The sequence below is a fragment of the Anolis carolinensis genome, chromosome 3 (assembly GCF_035594765.1).
Source record: "Anolis carolinensis isolate JA03-04 chromosome 3, rAnoCar3.1.pri, whole genome shotgun sequence".
NCBI classification, from domain to species: Eukaryota; Metazoa; Chordata; class Lepidosauria; order Squamata; family Dactyloidae; genus Anolis; species Anolis carolinensis.
Genome location: NC_085843.1, coordinates 102,606,425 through 102,628,056, shown reverse-complemented (window position 1 = coordinate 102,628,056; position 21,632 = coordinate 102,606,425). Strand labels below are relative to the sequence as shown.

General features: G+C 37.0%; 1 protein-coding gene across 3 annotated transcripts in view; it reads left to right on the top strand.

Moving 5' to 3' along the window:
- wwc3 (WWC family member 3) overlaps positions 1-21,632 on the top strand; it is an 84,613-nt gene that overhangs the window by 16,456 nt on the left and 46,525 nt on the right. For 2 of the 3 annotated variants that reach the window (XM_062977252.1, XM_008107201.2), the window contains exons 2-3: positions 16,210-16,319; positions 20,361-20,564. In XM_062977252.1, coding sequence (XP_062833322.1) covers positions 16,210-16,319; positions 20,361-20,564 — 314 coding nt within the window. The remainder of the gene's footprint in view (positions 1-16,209; positions 16,320-20,360; positions 20,565-21,632) is intronic. The other variant, XM_062977253.1, reaches the window with a different exon arrangement.

The window sequence follows — 21,632 nt, the reverse complement described above, 5'->3', positions numbered from 1 at the left end:
CTGCTGCTGCTCCTAGAGAAATTACAAGGCAGGGCCAGCAGAGGATACCTTTTAAGGAATTTTTAAAGGAGATTTTGTTTCTAAAAAGAAAAGAAATTCCTAATAATAATGAGGAGATGATCCAAACGGTATGAAACTTGGTGGGCCAGCAGTGGTAGATGTGTCCTCCAAGTGTGACTGTTTTCATCCCAATAGCCTTAAAAATGATGGTAAGGGGAGCCCATAACCCCCCCCCCCATTGCTGCCAATATGCTGGATCTAGCTGCATTTTTCGGCTGTGGACCGAAAACATCCATTTGGGGGCTTGTCTGTTTTCAGGAGGCATGCGAAAACAGATCCCCATGGGGCCCCCAAAATCCAGATAGCAGAAATGGCTTGAGGTTCAGCCAAAATGCACAAGCCTAATTGGAATACAGTCTCTGGAACACCTGGCCTAAAGGCATCAGATGCTGTCCAATTTTGGAAGCTGAACAAGGTTCACCTTGGATGGGAGATTGCTAAAGAATACCAGGTGTTGTAGAATATATTTCAGAGGAAGGATCTGGCAAAATCCGATATGAATATTCCTTTCTTGAGAACACCATGTGAAATTCATGGGGTCACAATAGGTCAACAGGCAACTTCACACACAAAACCTCAGTTAACAAAGTATACATGTTCCTTTACACCTTCAACAGAAACTTTAGTATCAGAAGTAGAAAATTGAAAAAATAAGGATAGATTCCTATACAGGCATTCTCCAAGTTACGAACAAGATTGGCCCTGTAGGTTTGGTCTTAAGTTGAATTTGGTTGTAAGTCGGAACAGGTACACTTTTTAAGTGTTACTCCAGCCATAGCATAGGAAAGGGGTAACACCCCTGTGGTGTTTGTTTTACTTCCAGTGCCCCTGTTCAGAAGACTTCACCTCACTTTCTGTCCCTGTGATAATTGAATTTTGAAAAAATCAACTTGTTGTGGAAACAAGGATTGGTGATAAAGTTTCAGTTGAGACAGCTTTTCACCATGATAATTCTTTCAGGAATCAATTTCCTTTCCGAAGAGTGGATTTCTTTCTCTTCCTGTTCTCTCACCCTCGTTTATCACTATTGGTCATTTATAAGTCAGATGTTTGTAACTTGGGGACTATCTGTACCACAAAAGGAAGCTAAGTTCTACATGTTTCAGAAATTTTATTCAGAACTAACAATATGCACATGTCGAAATGAAAAACCAAGGTTTGGTAATCCTTGTGTAAGTAAACAAAAACATTTTGACTAACCCAGAAACTATTTGAAAATGTCTTCCAAAGTCCACTTTTTCATTCAGCAGTCTTCATGTTCGATTTCTATTTTGGTGGCAAAATTTATAAATCTGTGTTTTCAAAATGTTAGGGTAGCTGATAAAATAAGCTGACCTATAGGATCATACAACGAAATGCTGTCTTAATAGTTCATACCCTTTCTGGCTGCAAATGCTTCCGAATTTGAGATACAGCTGAATGATTTTATAAAATATAGCATCATGATTTTTAATGTGGAAACCAAATGTTCTAAATCTGGATTTCTTAGTTGATAGGACATTTAAAAACATGTTGGTACAAGGGTGTTGCCAGTTAAAATATTCAGCTGTTATGACATTTACAGCCTGGCATCTAATTTTGGTCCACCCAGAAAATGCTCACTTAAATAAGTCTACTTAGAGGGTTTTTTAAAAAGAGTTACGTCCAGGGGATTTTTTTTAGTTTGTGTGTGTGTGTGTGTGTTAGCTTGGAGGCATGAAATAGTGTTATGATTAGTTTAAAAGACAATGAGCAAGAGATCATGCTTGGTGAAAATCATAGAGATAATAAACCAGTTATGGCAAGTTCTGACTTTTTATAATTTTGTTAAAACTTATAAGATCTTAAAAATTCTGTAATGTGACTAATAAAATTGAAAGGATTTAGAAACAGCTATAGTTTCTTTTACCAAAAATTGCATATGAAAGATGAAAATACTATAATGTTGAAATGCAAATGCAGGCAGTCCCCCAAGATAGGTTCTGTAGGTTTGTTCTAAAGTAAATGGCTTAGGTCCAGTCTATCTTTGTGATCGCATCTTCTACTACAAGCCTTCACGGACTCTGCTACCCACCGGGGAGCCCTCCTCTCGTTTCCACCCTCGTCGCAAACCTGATTGGTTTTTCAAATCCATTACATAATTATAATTTTTTCCTCTCCTTCAGGATCATGAACTGAAGTACCATGATATCGGCTCTTTTAATTGCTATGCTTTTTATCCTGTTGAAGTTGTTGTTTTTACTGTGATTGTTATGTATTTTATATTGTGGTATTTTATACTGTGTATTTTATATTGCTGCAGTTTATTGTATGTGTTGGGCTTGGCCCCATGTAAGCCGCCCCGAGTCCCCTTGGGGAAATGGGGCGGGATATAAATAAAATTATTATTATTATTATTGTTATTATATCAGGAACAGGTACATTTTAAAAGTATAACTCCTGTGAAATATGTATATGTATTAGCTTTGGATAGTATAAGAAAAGGTTAACATCCCTGTGGTGTTTGTTTTGCTATATGTGCCCCTGTTCAGAAAATTTCACCTCACTTTCTATTCCTGTGAATTGTGAATTGGATTTTGAAAAATTTGGCTTGTTGTGGAAACAAGGATTGGTGATAAAGCTTCAGTTGAGACCTCTTTCCCCCATGATAACAAGGGGCAGATTTCTCTCACTTCCTGTGGTCTTACCCGCATTTATTTATTTATTTACAGTGTTTATATTCCGCCCTTCTCACCCCGAAGGGGACTCAGGGCGGATCACATTACACATATAAAGCAAACATTCAATGCCTTAACATAGAACAAAGACAGAGACAAACACAGCTCCGAGCTGGCCTCGAACTCATGACCTCTTGGTCAGAGTGATTTGTTAGTCAGACTACTCACCAGCCTGCGCCACAGCCCAGGCATTGTATAAATGGATATACAATGCACAGAATTGAATGAACACAGTGAAAATCCATGAATGAGAATTTAATATGGTAAAATCAGTTAACATGAAAAGGAGGTGTAACTTCTGTCTATAGATGCTAGCTGCATCATGTTATTGTCATGTGTCATTTGTACGTTGGATGTTTCTAACTCAGGGACTACCTGTATTTGAGTATACAGTGGGGGAAAAAGTATTTAGTCAGATACCAACTGTACAAGTACACTTAAAAAGTGTACACTTAAAAAGATGAGAGAGGCCTGTAATTGACATATAGGTAGACCTCAACTATGAGAGACAACATGAGAAAACACATCCAGAAAATCACATTGTCTGATTTTTCATGAATTTATTTGCAAATTATGGTAGAAAATAAGTATTTGGTCAATAACAAATGTTCATCTCAATACTTCGTTATATATTCTTTATTGGCAATGACAGAAGTCAGACATTTTCTGTAAGTACTCACAAGGTTGGCACACACTGTTCCTGATATGTTGGCCCATTCCCCCATGCAGATGTTCTTGAGAGCAGTGATGTTTTGGGGCTGCCGCTGAGCAACACAGACTTTCAACTCCCTCCAAAGGTTTTCTATATGGTTGAGATCTGGAGACTGGCTAGACCACTCCAGGACCTTGAAATGCTTCGTACGAAGCCACTCCTTTGTTGCCCCTGGCAGTGTGCTTGGGATCGTTGTTATGCTGAAAGACCTAGCCACGTTTCATCTTCAGTGCCCTCGCTGATGGAAGGAGGTTTGCACTCCAATTCTCACGATACATGGCCCCATTCATTCTTTCATGCATACGGATCAGTCACCCTGGTCCCTTTGCAGAGAAACAGCCCCAAGGCATGATGTTGCCACCCCCATGCTTCACAGTAGGTATAGTGTTCTTTGGATGCAACTCTGCATTCTTTCTCCTCCAAACATGACAAGTTGTGTTTCTGCCAAACAGTTCTACTTTGGCTTCATCTGACCATTTGACATTCTCCCAATACTCTTCTGGATCACCCAAATGCTCTCTAGCAAACTTCAGTCGGCCCTGGACATGTACTGGCTTAAGCAGGGGAACACGTTTGGCACTGCAGGATCTGAGTCCCTGGCGGCGTAGTGTGTTACTGATGGTAGCCTTTGTGACGTTGGTCCGAGTTATCTGCAAGTCATTTACTAGGTTCCCACGTGTGGTTCTGGGATTTTTGCTCACTGTTCTTGTGATCATTTTGACCCCACGGGGTGATATCTTGTGTGGAGCCCCAGATCAAGGGAGATTTTCGGTGGTCTTGTATCTCTTCCATTTTCTAATTATTGCTCCCACCATTGATTTCTTCACACCAAACTGCTTGCCTATTGCAGATTCAGTCTTCCCAGTCTGGTGCAGGGCTACCATTTTGTTTTGGACAATTTTGGACAGTTCTTTGGTCTTCATCATAGTGGAGTTTGGAGTGTGACTGCTTGAGGTCATGGAAAGGTCTCTTTTTGACTGATAACAAGTTCAAATACATGCCATTACTACAGGTAGTGAGTAGAGGACAGAGGAGCCTCTTCAAGGAGAAGTTACAGGTCTGTGAGACTCAGAAGTCTTGCTTCTTTGTTGGTGACGAAATACTTATTTTCCACCATAATTTTCAAATAAATTTGTGAAAAATCAGACAATGTGATTTTCTGGATGTGTTTTCTCATGTTGTCTCTCATAGCTGAGGTCTGCCTATGATGTCAATTACAGGCCTCTCTCATCTTTTTAAGTGGGAGAACTTGTACAATTGGTATCTGATTAAATACCCCCCCCCCCCCCACTGTATATCTGCAAATCTCTTCACATTTCTATTTGAAATGTAATTCAGATGGGGAGATATATTTTACTTTCTCAGCAATTATTTGATATGTGCTCTTTGATAGTATTCGTCTCCTTTAGATAAGCATACTTGAAAGTGTAGGAGTGCTATTGCTAGCATTTGACAGAGAATTGGGCCCTGTTTTAGGGTACTTGCCATAGGATGGATTCCTTCTATGGAGCAAGAGTATCACTACATATTATGCCATGTCTTCTATGTAAATAAATACAACTTAGTATAAATATACTTTCTGACATCTTGCTATTTTCTTCAGCTGATTCTAATTATTTGAAGTCAATGTATGCAATTATGCATTCACTCTCTTATATTTCCTGTGTGACTGAAAGTTCCAGGTTTGTCATTTGAAATGTTGCTCTCTACAAAAATTACACAATGCCTTCTGTTCTCGCCTGTTAAAATTCCAGCAGAATGTTTAGAATATTAAACCTATACCACGTATAGTAATTAGAATGGATGGGTGGTAGAATTTCTTCAGCTTCTAGTATCCTGTATGGACCACTTCGGAACTAATAAATCACTTTGAGTCCCATTTGGGAGAAAGGTGGGATATACATAAATAAATTTTGGCAACATGTCCCTGATTTTGCTTCCTCTTTGAAGTGCATTTCTCCAAAGAACTTCTGCTGTTAAGAGCCCATCCCTCCCTCTCCCCACCCTCAAATAAGGGAAATAATGGAGTGGGGAAAGTCTCTGAATGTCACACATCAGATTGCTGACTTTCCAGATTCATTAGAAAGTATAGCAATGTTAGTCTAAACAGGTTTCAGCCAACATTGGTTCTGCAAGATGTTGCTAGGTTTTCCCCGAGAGAATCAGATTGAAAAGAAATTAATGCTAATCTGTGCATATAACTTTTGTGCAGGGATTCTCAGAAACCTAAAAATTATTTCAAGAATTCCACCAGGGTAAAAAAGTTTGAGAAAGGCAGGTCTAAAAGCTCTCATGGGACAAATTTAACCCTCCTTCAAGCAGGGTTTGAATTCATGGAATTTGTACAGGCATTTTTTAGTTGTAAAAAAACAAGTCGCACAAGGGACAAACTGTACAGCTGAAAGGAAAGTTAAAAAAAATGTTAAGAATTGCAACGTACAAGAAAACAATTAGTTTTGTACATTGCTGTAACCTGTGGGGCTTGTGCCTAGCTTTGAGAAACCAGAGCAAAAACCATTTAGTATTGAAACACTTTCAGTGATTATATGTAAACAGTTTATATATCTTCTGTATTAATTCAACTTGCAGAAAGGTATAATTAAAACTGGTTTGACGAAGAACATGTCTAATAAATTTACATCTCCTGAAAATCAGCAAATGTTTTGATGTTCAAGTGTGAGTCACTTGCAGTAGCCTGCTTTTATCTTGGTAGGTCCTGACAATCTTAAAATAGCTTTTAAAGTCAAGTTATTTGGAGGTGATTGACACCTGGACACAGATTGTTTAGGAATCTTATTTGCATCATAGCCATTATGAGGGGGAGAGATGCAATTGTACAAACAAATTACGTACAGTAGAGTCTCACTTATCCAACACTCACTTAGCCAACGTTCTGGATTATCCAATGCATTTTTGTAGTCAATGTTTTCAATATATCATGATATTTTGGTGCTAAATTCGTAAATACAGTAATTACTACATAGCATTAATGTGTAATGAACTATTTTTTCTGTCAAATTTGTTGTATAACATGATGTTTTGGTGCTTAATTTGTAAAATCATAAACTACTGTAATTTGATGTTTAATAGGCTTTTTCTTAATCTCTCCTTATTATCCAACATATTCACTTATCCAACATTCTGCTGGCCCTTTTATGTTGGATAAGTGAGACTACTGTATTTAAAAATGATGTGTTGAGATTAAAAATTCCCACACACTTTGAAGGTAGTGTGTGTGTGTGAGGGGTACATTAGGGGAGGGGCAGGACATGACATTTTTGGGGAAAATGCCAAGTATTTATTGGCATATCAAATCCAGGGCTGAGGAGTTGGATCAGAGTTGGAACCAATTTCAGTAGGAAGTTAAAGTCGTTAGGAGTGTAACGATTCTGAATTCAAAATAAAAAAAAAATATCAGATACGTAGTTTATTCCATACAGTCAGCCCTCTGTGTCCAAAGATTCAACTAATCATGGCTCAGTAAAGACAATAATATATTCAGAAAGAGGGAGAATTCGAAAAAGCCAACTTTGATTTTGCCATGTGGCAGCACTATGCTGATGTACAGCCTACACTGTTGTAGCTTCCCATAATTTCACAGGCTCTCTCCAGTACTCGTTTGAGTGACCACCATTTTACTATGCCATTGCATATGATGAGACTTGAGCAACCATTGAATTGTGTATCCACTGTGTGGTCCTGGAACCATATCTCAGTAGGACCCATTGCATTTACTGGTATAGGAAAGTTTTCTTGTTGAGAAATTTTATGTTTTATCAGTCTAATTAGTCCGATGATTCACATGATGGTGATGGAATTGCTTGTGCTACCATTTTACTAATTTAATATTTTTGTTACCAATTAATATGTATTTGCTATTTATGAAGGAGTCCAGCAGTAGAAGAACAAAGAATGCTGAGTTGATGGTTTGACACACCATCTCTGCACTCCTGATTAACGTACTGTTGTGACAGAAATTTTTCCCTTCTAGCTTAGTACAGTTTGAGCATCTATTACCTGGAATTTCAAAATCTGAAAGACTCCAAATGCATGGGTGTTCTTGGAATCGACCTATTTGGAATTTCTGGTTGGTTGGAAGACTTTAGGTTTTGTTCACTTGGAGAAAAAGGAAAAGTAACTTGATTATTTTCTGTCGCCATCTAGCATCTTTTATCAGTAATACCATACTCATTTCATTTTTATCTATTCACGTAAAATCAATTGTATGGAATTTTTCTGATTTTAAAATTTGGGGAGGTATGTCTTTAAATAAAAGAAATGAGCGGATATGATTTATATCAGTTGACCTGGCCAAATCAGTAAATTTCATGTATACCTTATGCCATGGCACTTAAAATATCAGATAATCTTATGCAAGTAAATCATTTTTTTCTAGCCTCAATATCTAACAATACTTGAGATTCAAAACTGTGTGGGGATGTCCAGTTGTTGCTCCTTTCTGGCTTGAAGATAGTACAGTATATTATTGTATTAAAAAGATCTTGGATATATGTAGACATATATACATGTATTTTAAAATTATATTCATGAAACTTTGAGCTTTATTGAAGACTGACATAGTTGAATTCTGTGTGCTTTCAGACTCTTAAGACTGAGAAGATAAATATTCATCATTGACTGTTTTTTATCATTTGCTGTCTATGCCCTTGTTCATTCATTGATTAGAAGATTGTAATGTTTTAGCATGAACACATATTGTATAAGTACTAACTTCAATACAGACATAACCAGGGAATATAACTATATTGTAGTGGATATTCTTGTCAGTTGGGAGATCTAGATAAAAACATTCTATTTTATATTTTTGTATGCATACACATGTGCTTGATGAATAATTCATAAGTCTATTCTGTAATATATCCAGCATCTAATTGCAATGAGACGTGTTTTTGATGTGACTTATTGGGTATATAGAAGTTCCTATATACCCAAATAAATTAGATGTGGCTGTTAGTCAGGAGTGTGGTGACACAGAAAGTCTTCCTTTCATTCTTTAGTGTAGAGCTTTCCAAGCATATTATATTGATGGCACACTTTTTAGACTTGTTTAATTTTACAGCACAGTAATTCAGTTTTTATTCCAAGCTGGAAGTTAAACCAACCCCCTATAAGAGATATGAGCACATATTTAAATTGCTGCTGCTCAGTCGTTTAGTCGTCTCCAACTCTTCGTGACCTCATGGACCAGTCCACGCCAGAGCTCCCTGTTGGCCGTCACCGCCCCCAGTCACTTCAAGGATACCATCCATCCATCTTGCCCTTGGTCGGCCTCTCTTCCTTTTTCCTTCCATTTTCCCCAGCATCGTGATCTTTTCCAAGCTTTCCTGTCTCCTCATGATGTGGCCAAAATACTTCAGCTTTGCCTCTAATATCCTTCCCTCCAGTGAGCAGCCAGGCATTATTTCCTGGAGGATGGACTGGTTGGATCTTCTTGCGGTCCAAGGCACTCTCAGGATTTTCCTCCAGCACCAGAGTTCAAAAGCGTCTATCTTCCTTCGCTCAGCCTTCCTTATGGTCCAGCTCTTGCATCCATAGGTTACTATGGGGAATACCATTGCTTTGACTATGCGGACCTTCGTTGCCAGTGTCTATGAGTCCCAAATAGCAAGCACATTTTCTTCATGCAGCCTTGATTGCATCCTTATTCACAGGCTAGCTCATATATTTAGAGCTAGTAGTGAGATTACTTGATGAAGTTAACGTTTGGTAAAATAACAACATATCTCATGAAAACCTTTCCTTTACATTTAAAAAATGTATGATTTATTGCTTATTTCACATAAAATGAGAGGTTTCTTGTTACATTCGCTTGACAAACACATTGCAGCGGACACACCATCATGCTGTTTCACACAGTTGGAAAGCTCTGTTTTAGTACAATGTGAGATTAGAAAATATGACTGTCTGTTAAAAAAAAGGAGTTTTATAGACTAGTTAGCCTCCATTGGCCGTGGGGTGTCCAAGTGATGTCAGCCCTGTGTACTAACCTGATATGATTAACACAGTAAATTCCAGAAAAAGGAAGGACATAAAGAGAATGGGTGGATGTTGAGCATGAAGAACTCTCACAGTCATTGTCAAGCATGTACTCTAGTGCAAAAATGAAAAAACAATTAAAGAGATTGGACTACAGTGCAATTGTATTGCTTAAATCTATAACACTGGTCTCAAGTTGTAAAACTTGAACTTCCAGGATAACATGAGAGGTTTCTAAAAAGGTCAGTATAACAAATATAGGAAAGTCCATTTTACATAGAATTTATTGGAAGGAGTTTTATGTAGGAGACTACATTGCCTCACATCAATACCAGGCAAAATTCTGGAAAAGATCATTAAGGAAGTGGTCTGCAAACACTTAGAAACAAATGCGGTCATTGCTAATAGTCAACACGGATTTACCAAAAACAAATCATGCCAGACTAATCTGATCTCTTTTTTCGATGGAGTTACGAGTTGGGTCGATACAGGGAATGCTGTGGATGTAGCGTACCTGGATTTCAGTAAGGCCTTCGACAAAGTCCCCCACGACCTTCTGGCAAACAAACTAGTAAAATGTGGGCTAGACAAAACTACGGTTAGGTGGATCTGTAATTGGCTAAGCGAACGAACCCAAAGGGTGCTCACCAATGCGTCGTCTTCATCATGGAAAGAAGTGACAAGTGGAGTGCCGCAGGGCTCCGTCCTGGGCCCGGTTCTGTTCAACATCTTTATTAACGACTTAGACGAAGGGTTAGAAGGCACGATCATCAAGTTTGCAGACGACACAAAACTGGGAGGGATAGCTAACACTCCAGAAGACAGGAGCAGAATTCAAAACGATCTTGACAGACTAGAGAGATGGGCCAAAACTAACAAAATGAAGTTCAGCAGGGACAAATGCAAGATACTTCACTTCGGCAGAAAAAATGGAAATCAAAGATACAGAATGGGGGACGCCTGGCTTGACAGCAGTGTGTGCGAAAAAGACCTTGGAGTCCTTGTGGACAACAAGTTAAACATGAGCCAACAATGTGATGCGGCTGCTAAAAAAGCCAATGGGATTCTGGCCTGCATCAATAGGGGAATAGCGTCTAGATCCAGGGAAGTTATGCTCCCCCTCTATTCTGCCTTGGTCAGACCACACCTGGAATACTGTGTCCAATTTTGGGCACCACAGTTGAAGGGAGATGTTGACAAGCTGGAAAGCGTCCAGAGGAGGGCGACTAAAATGATTAAGGGTCTGGAGAACAAGCCCTATGAGGAGCGGCTTAAAGAGCTGGGCATGTTTAGCCTGCAGAAGAGAAGGCTGAGAGGAGACATGATAGCCATGTACAAATATGTGAAGGGAAGTCATAGGGAAGAGGGAGCAAGCTTGTTTTCTGCTGCCCTGCAGACTAGGACACGGAACAATGGCTTCAAACTACAGGAAAGGAGATTCCACCTGAACATCAGGAAGAACTTCCTCACTGTGAGAGCTGTTCGACAGTGGAACTCTCTCCCCGGGGCCGTGGTGGAGGCTCCTTCCTTGGAGGCTTTTAAGCAGAGGCTGGATGGCCATCTGTCGGGGGTGCTTTGAATGCGATTTCCTGCTTCTTAGCAGGGGGTTGGACTAGATGGCCCATGTGGTCTCTTCCAACTCTACTATTCTATGATTCTATGATTCTATGACTAGGTTTAGAGTGCTCTCAGATAACGACTTCTGTTTGGGATATGTTATACAGATTAAATCAGACGATCAGAGGAAAATACCAATAATGGGCTCAGTTCCAAAGAGAAACATTTCAATGGTAGTCAGCATTGAAGTGGGATTTTTTTGTACTGGCCCTTTAAAAATACAAACATAGGAAGTTGATATACTGAGTAAACACTTCTAGAGCTTGGGAACTACAAGGGAAATAATAAGAGGAAATGGAAATGTCTATTTTTAACAATGATACTTAGTTTTTTTGGGAGAGTGGAATGGGTAATTGGGTATTAAGTGGTTGAATAGGAGATTCTCTGTGTGTGGAAGTTATATATTGGACATAAATATAGAATTTTTAATTTTACTCTTTATTAAAAATATTTTCTGCAACAGTTATGGTGAAATAATTGTGCTAGTAAAGAAATTATTGTGCCATTCCCAATCTGGGGGGAAGATGAATGTTGTAGTCAAGCAAATCTGCTTGGCACCAAATTAGTAGATGGGTTGTGTAGTTCTTCATATATTGGCATTATATCTATATATAGAAATGAGTGATGGCATCACGGCGACCCACAAAACAACAAAACTACAGGCCCCCCAACCTCGAAATTTGACAACACAACCCATCATCCATGCCTCTAGGTTGATACAACAAAAAGAAAAAAAAGAAAGTCCTACTTAGAAGGAGAGCAATAATTATTTTTATCCAATTGTTGCCACTTAGAAGGCTAAGCTCCGCCCACTTGGTCTCCTAGCAACCCACTCAGCCCAGTGTTAATAAAAGAATAAAAAATAAAATAAATACAAATAATACAATAAAATAATTAAAAACACTAAAAAAATAATACAATAAAATACTATAACAAAATAACTAAAAAATAATACAACAAAATAATAAAATATAATAAATAAAAAACATAAGTTACAATAAAATTAATTAGAAAAATACAAATAACGTCAAATAAAAATTCCACAACAGCTTTTAACCAATACCACCATCATTTTGCCACAGCAACGCGTGGCTGGGCACAGCTAGTACTATATAATTAGATAGATTTTGGAAGAATAACATAAGGAAATCATCATGAGTGATACGACTTTTTTCTCGATAATAAAAATGCACTTGGACAGAGCCATAATATTATAGGACTTCTTGCCAGTGGTGAAAAGTGATGTAACATGTTATAAACACCAGGGTATAAAAGAACAATTATAAAGATATGCTCAAAAGTGTATCTGTAATGCCTGTTTAACTCAGAAGCCCAAAGTCAATTCCAGAGAAAAATAATCTGTTTTTCCCTCCCCAGTGTAATAGTATATTTTCTTACCTGCTTATCTACTGATGGACAGAAACTGCATATGCACTTATTGCTGGTGGAAGAGATTTGCTCCTCATTGTACCCCTCAAGTCCTGTTCTGGAGGATTGCATTATGACTGGAATACAGGCAATCCCCAAGTTACAAACAAAATAAGTTATGTATGTTTGTTCTTAAGTTGGATTTGTATGTAAGTCAGAACAGGTATATTTTTAAAGTGTAACTCAAACCAAAGATACATATCTTTTAGCTGTGGTGTTTGTTTTGCTCTCTATTCCCCTGTTCAGAAACTTCTGTCCCTGTGATAATTGGATTTTGAAAAAATTGGCTTGTTGTGGGGACTCCTTTCCCCCATGATAACAGTTTCAGGAGTTAATTTCTCTTTCAAGGGGTAGATTTCTCTCACTCCTTGTTGTTTCACCCCCATTCTTAACTAGGTGTCATTTGTAAGTCAGATGCTTGTAAGTCGGGAACTGCCTGTACAGGCTGTAGTTACAAAGGAGAAGAAAGTGGCCATACTTTCAATATTGGAATTTTACTTCGGACTGTTCCCTTCCTTTCCTGTCATAAGAAAGTTTTTTAAATAACATAAAAATGTAAATAGCATAGAAACTTTTGTACAGAAGCCAAACATTTTGGTTATTTCTATTCATGCAACCCACAAGTTATATAAAAATGCATCCTGGTTGTTAGGTTGGGCATTAGCTCATAAACCAAACATATATTTGAACCAAAGGTGTAATTCTCTGCTTACAGTGCTTGTATGGGCTGAGTATCCCATATTCAAAATGCTTAGGACAAGAAGTGTTTTGGATTTCAGATTATTGTTATTTTTCGAATTTTGGAATAACTTTATTTATGTATATGTACACAATGAGATATCTTGGATATTAGAACCAAGTTGAAACAAAAAATCCATTTCTATTTATGTATTTATTTATTTATTTCCGATATTTCTACCCTTCCCTTTTCCCCGAGGGGACTCAGGGCTGCTTACACAACTGGCAGGATCACTACCAGTATATCATAATACAATAAAATAATAAAACAGTTACAATAGTTAAATAACATATTAAAATACAATATATAAAAGATTTAACACAGTGCAATGCCGGATATATATGCCAGTCTTCCATCAGACCTTGTGCAAGAGCCTTAATCCAATCCATGTCAACGCTGAGTTCATTCATTAAACGCTTGTGCACATAGCCAGGTCTTCAACTTCTTTCTAAACCCCAAAAGGGATGGAGCCTGCCAGATGTCACTAGGGAGGGAGTTCTACAGCCGAGGAGCCACCACCACCACATTTCTATTTCATATACACATAGCCTGAAGGTAATTGTATGCACCATATTTTAATAATATTGTGCATAAAGTGGTGTTACTATCTCAGCCACCCATGTGGACAGTTTTGAATTTCAGAGTACAGTAGAGTCTCACTTATCCAACCTTCACTTATCCAATGTTCTGTATTATCCAACACAATCTGCCTTTTAGTAGTCAATGTTTTTGTAGTCAATGTTTTCAATATATTGCCATGTTTTGGTGCTAAATTTGTAAATACAGTAATTACTGTATAACGTTATGGTGTATTGAACTAATTTTTCTGTCAATTTGTTGTAAAACATGTTTTGGTGCTTAATTTGTAAAATCATAATGTAATTTGACATTTAATAGGCTTTTCCGTAATCCCTCCTTATTATCCAACATTTTCGCTTATCCAACATTCTGCTGGCCTGTTTATGTTGGATAAGCGAGACTCTACTGTATTTTGAAATTTCAGATAAGGGATGCTCAGCCTGTATTTTTACTTCCATTAGCTTCTAATGAATTCTCACTATTATACTCTGTACTGATGCAACTTCACTAAGGTTGTTTCTTGAAGATAGAAGTATTATCTTATTCTTTATTTTCAATAGAATTTTATGCTAAAGACATGTCAAGAACTGTTGCCTTACTTTCATTATCAAGAGATAATCTGATGAACTCTACAGACATATGTCATTTTGCAGCCTTTTAATTCAACCCTTCTCAAAGTGAAACTAGAATTTAAAGTAGGTTCAGGAAACAATTTGCTCTTCGGGTTTCTCAAGCTGTTACATTACAGATACAGTTATCTCAATGTTATTTTACAAGGTTGCTACTTCATTTCAATACAAATTCAGTGCCTCCTTTTTGGGAGGCTTTTTGAATACAAAAGACACAGTTCACGAAACATGATCATTCCATTCTAAAAAATAATAGAATAATTCAAACATTATTAAGAGGGACAGGGATAGAAGTAAATGAAATGCAGGAGAAACAACTTTGTATGTATAAAAAGAGTAATCTTCAAAGTGTCAAACAAAAACAACCTCTTCAGACATAGGGGAGCACATGCTCAGTAAGAGAAGATCAGGCATCAGATCCTGTCTGATTTTGGAAGCTAAGTAGGGCCAGCTCTAGTTAATACTTGGATGCAAGACTACCAACAAATGCATAGGCTATTTTTCAGACGAAGGAATGGGCAAACCAGTTCTCTATTCCTTGCCAATGAAATTCATGGTGTCAAGAAGAAACACACAATTTAGAGTTACTCACCAAGTGTTTCTCAGAAGATATAGAGATATGAAAAATTGATGGTACATCAGATGGTTCTGAAGGATTAGCAGTTTAAAATGGAAACAATCTTTCAGTGAGATTGAGCCCAAGATATTCAGAGATTTAATTTAATAACCAATACATTGAATTATACTTCAAAGCATATTGGCAGTCAGTGCAACTAATACAACAACAGAGAAGTGTATGATCCTGGTGCGCGATAGGTTAACAGCATGATCTAGATGTGGTAGAGGAGAAGATATTTTGGACACGCATCTTCTTGAAGTAGGAAAACGATAATTTCTAATATAAAAATTGGAATTTTCCCATCAGCGATAATAGATATTCACCAGTAGTATATATAGAGAAGTTTTTAATGCATTTTAATGTGAAGTGCTTCTCCTGACCAAACCTGTGATTGCATATAGGAGTCAAATGAAATCATTCAGTCACAAGATGTATCACTATTTTCATCATAAAAATAAATCTCTGGAAAATAATTCTATCTAGTTTACACTTCTGGAGTAAATGTGCAATTAAAACAGGAACTATAAAAAGATGTGTGCTGTGAAAAAGATGTATGCTATGTTGATCACCTTTATCTTGTATCCCTGCACCCTAAATAAATCACTAAGAGCTGGAGGTGATGATTGTTGTAGTATTTGATGGTGTGAAATCAGGTTATTTTTATGATGACTGTTATAACCATTAGACTCTCTCATGGTAGATAAGTAAATAATTTTGTTTCTTTTATATCACTAAATACTCAAAATACTCAAACCATTGTAGCCTCCTCCTCCTCCTCCTTCTTTTTTTAAGGTACTTGGCGCAACTTGTAAAAGTAGTAAATCGCAGCACAGTCCTTGTGTTTAGAAAAAACTGGAAGGACTACATGCCATGATAATTTTGCTGTTAAGCCTAGAATGTACAAAGAAGCCCTTGTCTCTCTTGTTCTGCAAGGTGTCTTCCAATATACATCTCTGTACATTATACAGTATTATCTATCCATTTAGTAGTGGCTTTGATGTTCAAACAGCAGGCAAATCTCATTTTCCCCCCTGAACTACTCATAACCCATTAATTTGTAGACAACAGTAGTAGCCATTTAGTTGAATGTTGCACTTCTGATCCTGTTTTAATTTTTTTTATTCTATTTCTAGGATTACGAAGCCATTAACTTTTGCTGACTGTGTTGGCGATGAACTGCCTTTAGGATGGGAGACGGTTTACGATCAACATATTGGTGTTTATTACATGGACCATATCAATCGTGAGTAGTAGCGCTCTGATTATTTAATTATAGGTTGCTTTGAGTTTACCAGGCTGTATGGCTATGTTCCAGAAACATTTTCTCCTGACATTTCACCCACATCTATGGCAGGCATCTTCAGAGGTTGTGAGATCTGTTGGAACTAGGCAAGTGGGTTTATATATCTGTGGAATAATGTCCAGGGTGGGAGAAGGAACTCTTCTCTGTTGGAGGCAAGTGTGAATGTTGCAATTGGCCAGCTTGATTAGCGTTGAATAGTCTTGCAGCTTCAAAGCATGGCTGCTTCCTGCCTGGGGGGAATCCTTTGTTGGGAGGTGTTAGCTGGCCCTCATTGTTTCTTGTCTGGAATTCCCCTGTTTTCATGGTGTTGTTCTTTATTTAGTGTCCTGATTTTAGAGTTTTTTTAAAAAAAAATATTGGTAGCCATATTTTGTTAATTTGCATAGCTTCATCCTTTCTGTTGAAATTGTCCACATGCTTGTGGATTTCAATGGCTTCTCTGTGTAGTCTGACTTGGTGGTTGTTAGAGTGGTCCAGCATTTCTCTGTTCTCAGATAGTATGCTGTGTCCAGGTTGGTTCATCAAGTGCTCTGCTATGGCTGACTTCTCTGGTTGAATTAGTCTGCAGTGCTTTTAATGTTCCTTGATTCCTTGATTATTTGACAACACTGAAATGCTGGACCACTCTAACAACCACCAGATGAGGTCTAGCCCGTGCTGGTTTTGACAGCATGGGCTAGACCTCATCTATTTCTAATAGTACAGGGGTTATTGTGATCTGATATTACTTACTTGCTTACTTAGGAGATCCCTTGTTGTCCAAGTATGATGGCCTTCTAAGTGTAGGGTCTTGGCGGTGGGTCTGTAGGTGACTGTGGAGACCTATGCTTGATCTACATGTTCTTCCACAGTGAGGACATAGATTTCCGGGTGGAAGGCAGTCCTGGTCAGGTTTAGCTTTACGCGCCTTCTTCTTGGCACATTTTTTCCTTTCACCCTCCATTCAAGCCTCTTTGAATTCCATAGCACTGTTGGTAATAGCTGACCTCCAGTTAGAGATCTGATGTTGAAACAGTATTTATCCTAGTCTCAACCTCTGGCTGTGATAAATTTGAAAAACACTTTGAATGTAGAACTGCCTACTTACAGCATGGCTTGGATGCTACTGTTACTGATTTGTCATTAGTGGCAGCATCCACAACTTCATCTGTCCTAGCTGTCTGTGGTTGTGAAGACCAAATGGTTAGATGCCCTTCTCCTTAAGCCCCAATGAAAGAAGCTGTGTAACAACTGAAAAACTTAACTGAATTGAAAATAAACTAAATACTGTATACCAATTTCTTTTTTTAAAATGATTTTTATTGCAGTTTTCTAAACGTGTACATCGAAGGAGTGGGAACATATTCTGATAGGAAAGCAAAGAAAAAGAACAAGAGAGCCCCCAATCTCCCTCCCTACCCACTCCCCCCCCCCCCCCACACAGGGGGAAAATGTGTATATAAAATATATTGGGGGGGGGGGGGGAGAAAAAAGAGAAAAAAGAGAAAAATAAAATAATTGATTTCCGTTCATTTTCCTTTATCCCAGAATTCTCCAGTTTCTATACATCTCAAAAAAAAAGTTTTCTTCTATCTTCTAAAGTCTATTCTTCCTGTTTTCTTTCGTTTATATTACATTTGTCTTTATATAACTCTCAAACATTGTCCAATCAGCCATCTTAATTCCTTTTCCATTACTCTGTTTTAACATGTATGTCAGTTTGTCCATGTCTTTTATTTCCATAATTTTATCTATCCATTGTATCTTAGTGGGGATTACGTCTTGTTTCCAAAACTTGGCAAACACCATTCGAGCAGCCATCGTAAAAAATGTAAATAACTTGTCTGTGTTCAAGTCGCCAAAAAAGTCAAAATCAAACATAACTAAGAGATAAATTTCAGGTTTCATTGGGAAGTCTTTTTAAAATATTTTTTTACATTCAGTGTGTATTAATCTCCAAAATTCACCTGTTTTTCCACATGTCCACCACATGTGATAATACGAACCTTCATGTAATTTGCACTTCCGACATTTTTAATCTGCATTTTTATACATTATGCCTATTTTTTTTGGTGTAATATACCACTTATGAATCATCTTAAGCGAATTTTCTTTTAAATCAGTTGCATATGTATATTTTAAACGTTTAGTCCAAATTTGTTCCCATTAATTTAAATTAATGTTTCTTCCAATGTTTCTAGCCCAACTGATCATTGTGCTTTTGATCTCCTCTGTTTCCGTTGCCCATTCATTCAATTTCTCATAGATTTTAGATATAACTTTTCTCTCCATAGATAGCACCACATCCCAGAATTCCTTTTTCTCTGAAATCAAATTTTTTGATCTATATTAAAATATTTCTTAATTTGTCTTAACTGAAACCATGAAACATTCCGAAATTGATTTGATATTTCCTTTTGTGTTTTTACTTGAAATATTCCATCTCTTTTTACCAAAATGTCTTTATAGGTTGGCCATTTGATCCATCCTAGCAGTTTCCTTTGATTTGCCTTCAAAGGCGAAACGTACATTGGTGCTTTAGTGTGTAAATTTCTTTTATATTTCTCCCATACTTTAATTAATGATGACTGAATAAAATGATTACCAAAATTTTTCTCTAATTTTGTCCTCCCATACCACAAGTACGAGTGCCATCCTTTATTATGTTTTAATATTTGTGAGATTTACCCAGTCTTTGATCTATAATGAAACACAAGATTCATAATATCATTTCAAATCTGGGAGGCCGAAGCCACCCCTTTTTTTCGAGTCTATCATTGTCACAAATTTAATTCTGGGTTTTTTTTATTATTCCATATAAATTTCATTATTTCTTTTCTCCATTCATTAAAAATGTTCATATTCCTTATAATTGGTAGATTTTGAAATAAAAATAACATTTTGGGAAGCAAATTCATTTTTACAGTTGCAATTCTACCCAATAATGATAAATTTAAGTGTCTCCAGCCTATCAGTTCTTTCCTAATCTCCTTCCATCTTTCTTGGTAGTTATTCTTCAGTAGATGCAAATTTCTTGTGACCCAGATACCTAAGTAATTTCTTTACATATGTATTGGGTAAGTAGAAAAAGGAGTTTAAGGCTTAAACTTGCAACGTTAGACTAGAGCTTAGTTTCCCTGGCCCATTTGCTGAAAAACAAGGAGTCGTGTTTCTCTGAAATCCTTCAGTGAATGATAAGATACATACTTTACAATCAGTCATATTTTAATTAAGTAAGTAATTAAAATGTAACTGGTTGTAAAGTATGTATCTTATCATTCACTGAAGGATCTGGAAATTTGTTATATTTTTGACAGAAAATTGATACACCGTATATACTTGAGTATAAGCCGACCCGAATATAAGCCGAGGCACCTAATTTTACTACAAAAAAACCTGGGAAAACATTGACTCCAGTATAAGCCAAGGGTGATAAATTTCAGAAATAAAAATAGACACCAATAAAATTACATTAATTGAGGCATCAGTAGGTTCAATGAATATTTACATAAAGCTCAAATTTAAGACAAGACTGTCCAACTTTGATCGAATCATTATTCTCATCTTCAATGTAAATGTGCTTATGTATCCTTTCCAATAATAATAGAGTAAAATGATACATGTAGTAATAAATAGAGTAAAATAATAAATGTAATAATAATAATAATAATAATAATAATAATAATAATAATAAGATCAGAGTGAAATAATAAATGTATTAATAATAATAATAAAAATAGAGTAAAATAAATGTAATAGTAGCAACAACAATAGAGAAAAATAATAAATGTACCATATATTCTCGAGTATAAGCTGACCCAAATATAAGCCAACCAAGACCCTCACCCGAGTATAAGCCGAGGGGGGCGTTTTCAGTCTTAAAAAAGGGGCTGAAAAACTAGGCTTATACTCGAGTATATACAGTAGTTAATGTGGCATTTTTTGTTAGATATGTCTGCTTATTTTCACCACTTAATGTATTATATAATTTTTTCTCATCAGAGCTCACACAAATTGAGGATCCAAGAGAGCAATGGAGAAGAGAGCAGGAGCGCATGTTAAAGGAATATTTAATTGTTGCGCAAGAAGCACTTAATGCCAAAAAGGAAATTTACCAAATCAAGCAGCAGCGTTTTGAGCTGGCACAAGAAGAATACCAGCAACTGCATAAAATGTGTGAGGATGACAGCCGCTCTTATGCCAGCTGTAAGTTTACTTTTCCTTTTCAAATAGCCCAGACTTCCACATCTGTATTCATAGCAGCATGAAGAACTACACAGGCAAATGATCTTTGTAGGATCACAATTTTCCTGCCTGATCCCTTCCCCAGGCTTTGCAACTGGGATTGTAGATCACCTTTAAAAAAAAAAAAACCCAAAATTTGGGGAATTGGATTTTTTTCTGCTTTTCCTCTTTTCCCCACAAAGCAGATAGTTGTTGAGACTATCATTTCTTTAAAGGGCTCTATGCATATTGTGTAGAGTTGGAATGTGAGACTTTGCCCCTGTTGTGTTTATTTGGAGCGCTGTCACTCATCCAAGAGCTCTGCAGTATGTAAAGCAAACAGAATCTTTGGTCCTCCAGATGTGCTGGACTTGAGCTCCCAGAAGTCCCAGCCAGATTGACCAACTGTAGGGGGTTCTGGGGTCTCCGTATAAAACATTAAAATATATGGTTTGCTAAAACTGATATAAGACGTACAGTATTTTCATTTTGATTGTTATTTAGGTAGATACTGAAATCTTTATTATTTTAGTTATGCTGCATTTTTTTAAAAAAAGCCAATGTTTCATCTTTTTTGGTAGCAGAATACTATTTTTTTTGTTTGCCTGAACAGTCTTGCAGAATGAAGGGCTATGCAAATGTTATGCAGAGACACACATTCCTCAATATATTTTTGCTGAATAAAGAGCTGCTTCAGGCAGCTACTTATTTTAAAGGATTTATTGCTTTGTTTTTGTAGTTCACTACAGACAAGCCCTTTTGTTATTTATTTGTATTCACTTACCTAATTTATATCCCATCTTTTTCCCAGCATGGGGTTCCCCACTTTCCATGACAACTTGAAGTGAAAACTTGTTTTAAATGCCATCACACATTAAAAAAAACTCATTTTTTATTAATTCTGTGGAATTCAGAACATTATGATAGTTCAATAAAAATAAATTGGAGATGAAGTAAATATTCCTTAGTGATTCAGTGAGATCCAGCTCTGGCGAACTTGAATCATGCAATTTTGGTGAACATGGGTTGCCAGGCTTGGTTTGTGTGTTA